Source organism: Trachurus trachurus (assembly GCF_905171665.1).
Source record: "Trachurus trachurus genome assembly, chromosome: 9".
Lineage (NCBI taxonomy): Eukaryota > Metazoa > Chordata > Actinopteri > Carangiformes > Carangidae > Trachurus > Trachurus trachurus.
The window spans coordinates 11,729,790-11,742,355 of NC_139895.1; the positions used below are offsets into that span (position 1 = coordinate 11,729,790).

The window sequence follows — 12,566 nt, forward strand, 5'->3', positions numbered from 1 at the left end:
ACTCACTGCTGCTGCTCCCCCCTCCCTTCTTGTCTTGTCTCTCAGTCACTCTGCTCTGCTCTGAGCCGAGAAGAAAACTTTTCTTGTATCCTACAACCTTTATCCAATGAGGAGAGAGAACGGTGAAGGGCTGTGTGTGCAGCCAAGGGATGCCCCTGAATGTGGTGACGTAGGGACGAGGACCAATAGATCCATGACGAGGGCGGGGGCTGCTAACTCCATCGGCTGACAAGACGTTATGGTGCGTTCAAGGCAACCCGTAACTCGTGTTTTTCCGACCTGTGAAGTCGTACCAGTTCGATCTGGTACGAGTTCACGGGTCAGAAGTTACGAGTGGCTGTTATAGTGACTTTCACAGGTAAAACAGGTTGGAAAAACACGAGTGGGTTGCCTGGAACGCTAAAAAGTCGTAAGTCGTGACTTGAAGCTGTAATTTACGGTTTCAAAAGCCTGCCTGGAACGCAGCATTAGCCAAAATGACCGGATTGCTTACTTCTGCTTTAATAAACCTCAAACCATCATGATAGAAAAACTAACGTCCCTGAACATCACAGACAGATCTGAGTGTGACACATTTTGATATCAGTGGTTTTAGCATCATCAGCTTCTCCAATATAGAAATATGGGAAGAGTTTCTCAGTGAAAGTGTCTCTGAGTGTAGATGTGAGTCATGTCTTCAGGGTCGTAGAAGGACACCTCCCCCCCGTCATAGTCCAGCTGGACTCTGATCCTCTGGAGACTCTTCTTCACTGTCATAATAATACCTACTGTAATCTGAATCTTCAACAGAACCCACATTCCAGTCAGGATGATCTCCCACCTCCACCTCCCAGCTGTGTTTCCCTGAGCTGAAGCCCTCAGAGCCCAGGACATTGGCATAATTAGTGCATCTCTCTGGATTCTCAGGAAGCTGCTGCTCTTTGTCTCCACCTCTCACACTGGTCAGATCATCAGACAGATGGAGGCAGGAAGCTGCAGTGTTTGGGTCCAGGATGACAGGAGTGAAGTGGACCTTCTCCTTGATCTTCTCCCAGACTCTGAAGGACAGGTTGCCCAGGTGTTTGGCCTCATCTATCAGAGCTCCTGAGAGCAGCTGTGGATCTGACAGTGAGCACTGGGCTCTGGCTCTGGTCTGAGTGGCTTTATAACTGCTGAGGAACACCACCTTGAGTTTCTGCAGCTCTTCTTCAACAGCACAGATACTGTCTGACAGAGAGGAGATCTGCTCCTCAATCATCTTCATCTCTCTGCTCATAGTCTTCCTCTTCTGCTCCTCTTCCTCCCTCAGAGCTGCCAGTCTGGACTCCTCTTCCTCTTTCAGGAGCTGGTGGAGCTTGTTGAACTCTGCTCTGATCTGCCTCTCTGTGGACGACAGCTGCTTCTTGGAGTGTTGAATCATGTCATCGTATGTTTCCTCTACTTGTTTGTATTTGTTCTTCTTGTCCTTCAGAGACTTTAAGTCAGATTCCAGCTGCTGCTTCAGGTCACTGACTGCTTCTTCTACAGGAACCACCGTGTGACTCTGGTGGTGAGGAAAATCACAGACGGTGCACACAGCTCGATCTTCATCCTTACAGAACAATCTAGGTTCTTCTTCATGTTTACTACAAACCACCGTTTGTTTTTCATGTTGCTTTTCAGTCTCTGATGATCCAAATTTCTGTCTCCCAGCAAAGGAATCAGCCACATCCTTCAGTGCAAAGTCAATCAGTGGATGTTCCTTTGAAGATCTCCTTTTACAAGTGGGACAGTTTTTGTTTTTCGCTTGTTCCCAGAATTGTTGCAGGCAGCTTGAACAGAATCTGTGGTTGCAGCTCAGAGACACAGGATCTCTGAAAGTCTCTGAACACACGTGGCAACTCAGGAAACTTCCAAGAAGTGCTCTCTCAGCCATTTCCTTATTATCTTGATTATATTTCAACAGGGAGACTCACCAAGTCACTGACTCTGCTCTTGAAAATAATCCAAACGTGTGTTTTCCAGTAGAGATCTCACACTGTAAAAGCATCTCAGCGTTGATCGACAATGAATGACAAATGTACTTTCGTTTTCTTCTACCTCTTGTCAATGATTAAATTATCACAGGCAGGAAATGCAGCCAAGTTGTTGAGTCACCAGCAGATGGAGCTGTCAGCAAGTCAACCAGATGTTTTCCTCTTGATAACCAATAACATGATCTGTCAAACATATTTTAATACATAAATGTGATGGAAATAGTAGTTGGTCCAAGACAGTGTTATAAAGAGATCAAGATTTAAAAATAATAATAATAATGTTGAGCACATTCATATTCAAACTACAGGAAATGATAATTTGTCATCATCATAAATTGTGGTTACAGTTTTCAACTCTGAACTCTGAACCAACAGCTGCACACATACTTTGTCTGCACTGTGCAACAAACACCTTTCAAACACACAACATGAATCACTGTGCAATGTGTAGAAAGTAGAACTCAGTTAAGCTCATTTATTGTGTGTTAAAAATTCTGAATAAATATTTCTTTGAGGATCATCAAATAGCATCAGAATGAAATATCAACTACAAGTGTAAATACAACTCTTCTCATCCAACATGCAGTGATTTAATCTTCACATAGTTTTAGATAATTTACTTTCTTTTGTAAATAAATGTTGAAGAGCTGATTTTGTCATTTAAATAGTGTGTCCTGAAAACTGAGTGGAGGAGTTTCATCAAGACATTTGCTGTTTTGAAAACAAAAAGTAAGTATGAATCATTAATAAGTGAAGATGGAGAAAACACTGTTTTTTTTTTTTTTTTTTTTAAATGTTTAATAAGTTTTGTAATGTGTCGCTACGGCTCATCATCATTTACTGGACATTGTAGTTTATCATTCATATAGACCATTTTTACATGTTACACCGAGCATAAAAATCAAGACACAATATAATAACATTTTTGCTTAAAATAAAATGAAATTAAAACACTTGCTTCCAACAGATCCAAAACTTATCAAGCTCATGAAATAATCAAAATATTTATCAGAATATTAAAAACTACAATTGATGAACAAAACTGAAACAATCAAAACATCAATGCAGTGGATATAAACTATTTTACAAAGTTGTTTGACATAGAAGAAAGGATGAAAATTACCAGGATAATGAACACCTTTGATTTGTTTAGTTTGTTTTCACATTTTCTCACATATTATTTTTTTATTTTCAGAATTGACACAACCTACAAACACAATCTGTTTTCTGAAAGCTGTAAAAACAACAACAGGAGTTACTGTCAAGTCTGACATTATGAAAAATGAATTATAACTCTGTCTTCATTTGGAAATTAACAGTTTGGGGTGTAATGTATGAGTGTGTTACCAAGACAACAACAAATGAAGATCAAACCTTCTTGATCAGAAAAAAAATCAATGTTGGTAACTCTCAAGAACAAATACATTTTCTTGAAAAAAATGTTTCACTCATTCCAGTAACACATAAAAGCACTGAATTTTCACTGAGAGAACCCAACGCAAAACATCGATCGCGCTGCAACGTTCAGCGTTACATCACACACGAGTATTAGCAACACATCCTCATCAACTCAGCAGTAAAGTGACATCTGTGTCAGCCCTCAGTGTGATTTCTGCTTTCAGTGCTCTCCACTGAGGAAAAACAACACCAATGTAAATGTCTTCTCCATTGCTCGCTTTCTTTCTTTGATTGTATTCTTCTGCTGAACAGAAAGGCTTTTTCTGTGTAGTACAATCCACTTCTGAACCGTGTCTTGGGCACTTGTTTCTACCTGTTGCTAGTAGACTCACTGCTGCTGCTCCCCCCTCCCTTCTTGTCATGAGGTAAAACACATAATTTCTCGTGCGCCAGTGCAGAAATGTTGCAGGTGGATACAACATTCAAAACAACAAATGCTGTACCGCAGGAGACTTGCAGAGCTGATCAGTGTAGTGTTATCTCATAGTAATGGCTTCAGTGCAACGGACATTTAACGGGCATGACAAAGTTACGGACTATAGCTTTAACACATTTCTGGATAATTCATATCACAGCTCAGAGACAGTCAGATAAATATTTTAGTGACCCTCAGCATCAAATCAAATGTAAGACAAAATGACAGTTGAGCAGGTGTAGAAGCAGGTTGGCTGTAAAGTGTGATGATGAGTTTAGAGTTTAATAGACCTCAAACCATCATGATAGAAAAACTAACGTCCCTGAACATCACAGACTGATCTCAGTGGGACATATTTTGATATCAGTGGTTTTGGCATCACCAGACTTTACAACACATAAATATGGGAAGAGTTTCTCAGTGAAAGTGTCTCTGTGAGTGTAGATGTGAGTCATGTCTTCAGCGTCATAGAAGGACACCTCCCCCCTGTCATTGTCCAGCTGGACTCTGATCCTCTGGAGACTCTTCTTCACTGCCACAGTCTCACCATCACCATTAACGTGTTTTCCATCACGGTGACATAAACACCAGACTCCATCTTTTGGTGACGCCAAACACTCTCCCTTCCTCTCAACTGACTCTTTAGCCAAACCCACAGTCCAGCGAGGATGATCTCCCACCTCCACCTCCCAGCTGTGTTTCCCTGAGCTGAAGCCCTCAGAGCCCAGGACATTGGGATACTTAATATTTCTCTCTGGATTGTCAGGAAGCTGCTTTACTGTGTTTCCATTTCTCACACTGGTCAGATCATCAGACAGATGGTGCCAAGGACTTGCAGTGTTTGGGTCCAGGATGACAGGAGTGAAGTGGAGCTTCTCCTTGATCTTCTCCCAGACTCTGAAGGACAGGTTGCCCAGGTGTTTGGCCTCATCTATCAGAGCTCCTGAGAGCAGCTGTGGATCTGACAGTGAGCACTGGGCTCTGGCTCTGGTCTGAGTGGCTTTATAACTGCTGAGGAACGCCACCTTGTGTTTCTGCAGCTCTTCTTCAACAGCACAGATACTGTCTGACAGAGAGGAGATCTGCTCCTCAATCATCTTCATCTCTCTGCTCATAGTCTTCCCCATCTGCTCCTCTTCCTCCCTCAGAGCTGCCAGTCTGGACTCCTCTTCCTCTTTCAGGAGCTGGTGGAGCTTGTTGAACTCTGCTCTGATCTGCCTCTCTGTGGACAACAGCTGCTTCTTGGAGTGTTGAATCATTTCATTGCAGGTTTTCTCCACTTCCTCGCATTTGTTCTTCTTGTCCCGCAGAGACTTTAAGTCAGATTTCAGCTGCTCCTTCAGGTCACTGACTGCTTCTTCTACAGGAGCCACCCTGTGACTCTGGTGAAGAGAAAACTCACAGACAGGACAAAAAGCTCTTTCTTCATCCTTACAGAACAATCTAGGATCTTCTTGATGTTTAATACAAACCACCATTTGTTTTTCATGTTGCTTTTCAGTCTCTGGTGATCCAGATTTCTGTCTCCCAGCAAAGTAATCAGCCAGATCCTTTAGTCCAAAATTAACCAAGAGTTCGTCCTTTGAATATCTTCTTTTACAAATAGGACAGTTTTTATTTTCAGCTTCTTTCCAGAATTTTTTCAGGCAGCTTGTACAGAAACTGTGGTTGCAGCTCAGAGACACAGGATCTCTGAAAGTCTCTGAACACATGTGGCAACTCAGGTATCTTTCCAAAAGTGCTCTCTCAGCCATTTCCTTATTATCTTGATTATATTTCAACAGGGAGACTCACCAAGTCACTGACCCTGCGCTTGAAAATAATCCAAATGTGTCTGTTTTCCAGTAGAGATCTCTCACCCTGTAATGGCGTCTCAGCCCTGATGACCAATGTCAAAATCTCTGTTGTCACCAGGGGAAAAAATGCAGCTCCGTTGTTGTGTGATGTCACAAACAAGGACGTTTACCTGAACACTTCAACAGACTCACTCACAATAAACCAGTTGGACAACATTTTTTATTTTCCGGTGACTGTAGATGGAAACATGTTCAACTTGTGTATGTGCACAATGGTGATTATAAATACCAGAAGCCTTTAATTAGCTTACACATTTACCTCAACTTGTATTCCTTTTATCATAAAATCACATATTCATTCATTCATTCATTCATTCATTCATTCATTCATTCATTCATTCATTCATTCATTCATTCATTGTATTTATCTCCCTGTTTTCAATACAAAACACAAGACTTGAGTTTGTTAAGTGTCTGGAATCAGGATCATTTGATCAAGAGCAAACTCAAAAATGATTGACTATTTGAAAACGACAAAAATGTTCAGTCAACGTCTTACTTTTTTTTTTTACTTCATAGACACTGAACCAGTTTTACAGCATTTTATGTTTCCCCAGCTGCACCAAGAAACATGCTTTGCCAACATATCGGTGTGAAACTGTTTATTTCCTCCAGACACTTTAAACATTGTAGTTATTGACTTTAAATGCAGCATCAGAGTCAAAGTTTTAATTCAACTTTCTTCTTCTTCATCTTGTTCAGATATCTCTTTCTTTGTCCCACATGTTCTCACCGATTCACTTCTTCATCATCATGACTTCTTCATTTCATGTGGCATTCACTGTTTGTCTGTTCAGGGTCACAGGAGGACTTGACTCTATATGCCATCATGCACCAGCTGGACTGATTGTCATTACATTAACAAATAACACACAAATAACTAGACAGATTTAATGTTGAGAAAGTTTCAGGTGACATTTTTTCAATCTTTAAAAGCGACATTTCATAACTTCAGCATATTCAAGATTCAAGAGAGTTTATTTGTCACATACAATAATACAAGATCATTGCAGTGAAATTATTTTTAAGAGGGGGAAGGAAAAGGCAAGAACAAGAGGAGAGGGGAGGAGAAAAAAAAGCAGCTCCCAGACTATGCTCCTGTGGGGGAGTACAGTGAGGGCCCGGGAAACAAACCTCAGCAACTTAAGCACATATGATCACACTTTACAACATAAGAACTCAAAAACAACTTGCACCTGGGGAGGGGGAAAGGGGGGAGGAGGTGTTCCAACGCAGACAGACAGACAGCCACGGCCGCAGCCATCTTCGGCTCCGCCAGCGGACCCGGCCTGTCGCACTGGGGGGTGAAAGCCAAAGGCGTGGCATGGGGGGTAGACGGGGTGTGTTGCATATGTGTTGCTGCCGCGAGGGGCCGGAGTGCAGATTAGATGATTGTTTGGGTTAGGGCGAGTAGTTGCATTTCAATAGACACAACTTACTCTGTTTGTCCATTCTGGTCTTCAAATCGATTCTTTCGCCTTTGCAAAGCCGAAAGCTTCTCCAAGATGTTATCCATGTTGCGGTTTATAGCCACAGTCTGAGCGCTAACAGCTCTGCTCACTCCATCACTCCATTAGGACTTTTAAGATAAATGTAAATGTTTTATATATAAAATAAAGGAAATCTCCCACAATCTACTTCTCTTTCTACATTTACGGCTTTGTTAATTTGTTTTCGTGGCAATAATCCTATAAAATTCACATTAAAATAAAAGAGGAAAACAACAAATTGTGAAAAATATAAACTACAATTATTATTAGACCTTTTCTAAACTATATAGTGATTTAAATGGATAGTTCAACATTTTGGCAAATTGGCCCATTGCTATAATCCCTGTATTTTTAGCAGTAGGTTCATTACCTTTAATTGTCGGTGCAAGCTATTTTTAGAACGGCGGAGCAGAGCCGCGAGCTGCTCAGAGCTACGCTACGGAGGCTCATGGGATTTCTTGGTTTCCCTCATCAAACTCATCAAGTACACAATCCAACAACTCCAAAACGCTCTGGTGGACAAGTTGTGACCTGCACATTCACCACGCTATGAGATAATAACAGTTTTAAAATAGTGAAGTTTGATTCATTAACTGCACATCAATAGACCATGATTATGACATATTGAGCATAAAACTGAAGACACAGTGTAATTAAATATTTAATTCAAGTAAAATGATATTAAACACTTGCTTCCAACACATCCAAAACTTATCAAACTCATTAAATAATCAAAATATTTTTCAGAATATTAAAAACTACAACTGATGAACAAACTGTCGCAAAACTGAAACAATCAAAACATCAGTACAGTGCATATATAGTTGATGTGAATCTGGCCCTCTGCGCTGTGTTCGGTATGGACTGCCTCAGGTGGGATCCGAACTATGGTCTCCCGCACGGTGCGCGATGATGCAAAACGTTGTGCCAAGAGGTCAATGACCGCTTGGCATTTGGGTTTGCATGTCCTTTATGGGTGAGTGAGTGCACCCAGAACCTCTGTTACACATATAAACTACTATACAATGTTGTTTGACATTAAACAAGATGCTGATAACCAGGATAATGAACAGATTTGATATTTGAAAGTTTTTTTTCCTGATGATGTGAAACACTTTCAGCATGCTTTCAAATTTTCTCAGATATTAATCTTGATTTAAAAAAGTGACTCAACCCTACCCTAAAAGCTGAGAAAGAAACACATCACAGACTGATCTCATTATGACACATTTTGATATCAGAGGTTTTAGCATCACCAGCTTCTCCAACACATAAATATGGGAAGAGTTTCTCAGTGAAAGTGTCTCTGTGAGTGTAGAGATGAGTCATGTCTTCAGGGTCGTAGAAGGACACCTCCCCCCTGTCATAGTCCATCTGGACTCTGATCCTCTGTGGACTCTTCTCCACTGTCACCGTCTTACCAGCACCATTTGAGTACGTTCCATCACGTTGATATAAACACCAGTTTCCATCTACTGGTGAGGCCGAACACCCTCCCTTCCTGTTCACTGACTCTTTAACCAAACCCACATTCCAGCTAGGATGATCTCCCACCTCCACCTCCCAGCTGTGTTTCCCTGAGGTGAAGCCCTCAGAGCACAGAAGAATGGGATAATAAGTGCATCTCTCTGGATTGTCAGGAAGCTGCTGCTTTTTGTCTCCTTGTCTCACACTGGTCAGATCATCAGACAGGTAGAGGTTGGGACTTACAGTGTTTGGGTCCAGGATGACAGGAGTGAAGTGGACCTTCTCCTTGATCTTCTCCCAGACTCTGAAGGACAGGTTGCCCAGGTGTTTGGCCTCATCTATCAGAGCTCCTGAGAGCAGCTGTGGATCTGACAGTGAGCACTGGGCTCTGGCTCTGGTCTGAGTGGCTTTATAACTGCTGAGGAACGGCACGTTGTGTTTCTGCAGCTCTTCTTCAACAGCACAGATACTGTCTGACAGAGAGGAGATCTGCTCCTCAATCATCTTCATCTCTCTGCTCATAGTCTTCCCCTTCTGCTCCTCTTCCTCCCTCAGAGCTGCCAGTCTGGACTCCTCTTCCTCTTTCAGGAGCTGGTGGAGCTTGTTGAACTCTGCTCTGATCCGCCTCTCTGTGGACGACAGCTGCTTCTTGGAGTGTTGAACCATTGCTTCGTATATTTCCTCCACTTGTTTGTATTTGTTCTTCTTGTCCTGCAGAGACTTTAAGTCAGATTCCAGCTGCTGCTTCAGGTCAGTGACTACTTCTTCCACAGGAACCACCTTGTGACTCTGGTGGAGAGAAAACTCACAGACAGGACACACAACACTATCTTCATCCTTACAGAACAATTTAGTTTCGTCTTGATGTTTACTACAAACCACTATTTGTTTTTCATGTTGCTTTTCAGTCTCTGATGATCCAGTTTTCTGTCTCCCAGCAAAGGAATCAGCCAAACTCTTTAGTGCAAAGTCTATCAGTGGATCCTCTTTTGAAGATTTCCTTTTACAAATGGGACAGTTTTTGTTTTTTGCTTGTTCCCAGAATTGTTGCAGGCAGCTTGAACAGAATCTGTGGTTGCAGCTCAGAGACACAGGATCTCTGAAAGTCTCTGAACACACATGGCAACTCAGGAAACTTTCAACCAGAGCAATTTTCTCAGCCATTTCCTTATTATCTTATATTTCAGCAGGGAGACTCACCAAGTCACTGACTCTGCACATGAAAATATTCCCAAAACGTGTGTTTTCCAGTAGAGATCTCACACCCTGTGACAGCGTCTCAGCGCTCATCAACAATGACAAATGTACTTTCATTTTCTTCTACCTCTTGTCATTGGTTAAATGACAACGGGGAGGAAATGCAGTCATGTTATTGAGTCACCAGCATACTTTTATCTGATTGTTTATTCAGATCTCATCTTGTTTGTGTTGTTTTAACAGTTCCTGGACACACAAAATAAAAATAACGCTTTACATTTATATTTGAATGTATTAAAGGATAGCCCCCTTGAGATGCAGCATTTCATTTTCAAGGGGGTCCCTAGACAAACATATACATAAAACACATGACACCATTACACTACATTACATTATAGACATAGATAACATATAACAAATACATCCAAAACATCTTGCTCACCCACTCCCACACACAACCCATAAGTCTAACATACAAAATAGACATATTGAATAACAAGGATCAATGATGTGAACATAAAAACATAACAAGAATAAAGAAGTGTAGTGGCATCCTGAAACAGTGAAAAGAGGTAACAGAATGCCAAAAAAGATGGAGGCCACTCCAATCAGATGGAGCTTTAAAATGAAACTAGATAAAGTAGCATTTCCTGATGGAAATGCGTGTGAATGCCGAAAGCAGCTGAACGCTGTTGCAGAATTAGCAAATAGTGCAAGCAGTGACTGATCACCATACAAATGTTTGACCGAGGTAGGAATCAAACCCACAACCTCATGGTCACTAGACTTTCACTCTGCCTCTAGTCACAGTGTATACAGTGTACACACAGTTGCAAAGACTGTTGTCTGTTGATGAGCTGCACTCTGTCTCACTCTGAAGTTAACGAGCCCAAAGCTGCACCTGTTGGAAACAGACTGTGTCAACACCAAGAAAGCTTGAGAGTCAAGCTTCAATGACTTACAATTAAAATGTCTGTGAATTTCAGGCTGAGAGCAGCAGTTTCAACGTGAAGCAAGTTATCAGAAGTCAACAGAGGACGACTGGGAAAATAATTCACTATAATTGTTGTTGAGGCAAGATTTGAACCAGCAACTTTCAGGTCTTCAGCCCAGTGATCTAACCACTTTACCATAGTTACATTCAATGAAAAAAGGGTAAAAGAAATCCCTGTATAAGAGGCTCACTAACTTCTGCTTTAAAAAAAAGAATCGAGTAGAAATGAGCCACATCAAGTAAGTAGAGGACTTTTCTGTGACTTGGGACTATTTTTTGGTGAATTCAAACAAAGTATAATGCCCATTCCAGTGAATTACAAAATTGGAATCATAAGTCAAGCAATGACATGACTGAGGCAGGACTCAAACCCATGCTCTCTTGATCAGTTAACCTTTACTCTGCCGCTTTGCCACAGAGAGCACAGACAAAAGCATGTTGCCATTGTAATGTGATGATGTGCTGCAAACGGTGGCAGTAGCAATTAATGAGTCTTTTAACGACCACCTGTAACAAATTGAAGGCGGGGGATGAGAGCAGAATTCAACATAACATAACAAAATTGCTCAGCCTGGATTTCAACCAGCAACCTTGGGGTTGGCAAGCAGCCACCTTGCCCACTACACTACAATAGACTTGTGGAGAACAGAGACGATGCTAAAAATAAAAATAAATGAGTAGAAATGAGCCACACCAAGTAAGAAGAGGACTTTTTTATGACCTGTGACTATTTTTTGGTTAATTAAAACGAATTAAAAAGCACTTAACAGCAAGTTACAAAGTTGAGCTCCTTCTCCTGCTGCTGTGAAAAAAATGCATTGGGCTGAATGAGAGCAGAGAGCTTCCTGGCTGCATTTAAAAAATATTTTAAATTATTATCTACGTCTCTTTGCATTTTAGCCAGAAGACAAGTGTGGCTACAAAACTGGAGAAAATCATGTGTCTAGAGTTTAATTTGTGGCCGTGCTGACAGTTTAACCAGAAAAATTCGAGAATGTTTTTTTGCCTCTCTCCACTCTGGCTGACTATGTCACCACTCTAGCTCTGCTCGTTAGACGCAACACACACCCATTATAAAGCTGGATTTTGTCAAAGAACGTAATGATTTTAAAACTGCCAAATATCAGAAACTGTTGAAGATATCAATAAGCTGAGTCATAGAGGAACACTTAAAAAGTTTGTCTACAGCTTAGAATTTGAATGAAGTCTCTAGCAGAAAGTATGGTGAAGCTTTAGTGGCTGAAAGAAGTAAGAAGATTTGAAGAGTTTGAAGACTGTTCCAATGCATTCTCTATGGGGAAAAAAAGTCAGAAATAGTTGAATATTGCAAAAAGTATGAATTTTTGAAAAGAGAAAAGTAATTCCGATAATGTCCAGAAAAAGCTGCACGATTTGATGTATGAATTGTTGAAATAGCACAAAGTATGAAGGAATAGAAGAAGACCGTAAAAAGGCGGAAGAAAATGGCCGAACAGAAGAACAATAGTGTGAATGTTTTCAGCATTCACACTAATTAAATAATGCAGTCAGAGATTTAAGATGAGTGTCTGGAGTGTTTTGGTAAACAATATCTGCATAGTCAACAAGTGGTAGTATCAGTTGTGACATTAGCCCTTTTCTGACAGGAAATGAAGCGAGACAGCCATATGCTTTTTTTAAACAATGTAATCAATATGAGGTTTAAAGGTAAGTTCC

The 12,566-nt window shown here is 41.0% G+C and overlaps 2 protein-coding genes and 1 pseudogene across 3 annotated transcripts; all 3 read right to left on the bottom strand.

The window, feature by feature from the left end:
- Window positions 1–548: 548 nt before the first annotated feature.
- Window positions 549–1,894, bottom strand: LOC310991845 (nuclear factor 7, brain-like; annotated as a pseudogene). The gene has a single exon. The product of its transcript is annotated as a nuclear factor 7, brain-like (transcript).
- A 2,302-nt stretch (window positions 1,895–4,196) lies between these two features.
- On the bottom strand, window positions 4,197–5,621 carry LOC310991846 (nuclear factor 7, brain-like; the record flags this gene model as incomplete). Its single annotated transcript, XM_083979776.1, has 1 exon — window positions 4,197–5,621. One exon carries the CDS (start codon window positions 5,619–5,621, stop codon window positions 4,197–4,199), a length of 1,425 nt encoding a protein of 474 aa, XP_083835902.1.
- Window positions 5,622–8,416: 2,795 nt separating this feature from the next.
- On the bottom strand, window positions 8,417–9,844 carry LOC310990768 (nuclear factor 7, brain-like; the record flags this gene model as incomplete). Its single annotated transcript, XM_083978261.1, has 1 exon — window positions 8,417–9,844. The coding sequence occupies one exon, from the start codon at window positions 9,842–9,844 to the stop codon at window positions 8,417–8,419; it is 1,428 nt and encodes a 475-aa protein (XP_083834387.1).
- Window positions 9,845–12,566: the final 2,722 nt, after the last annotated feature.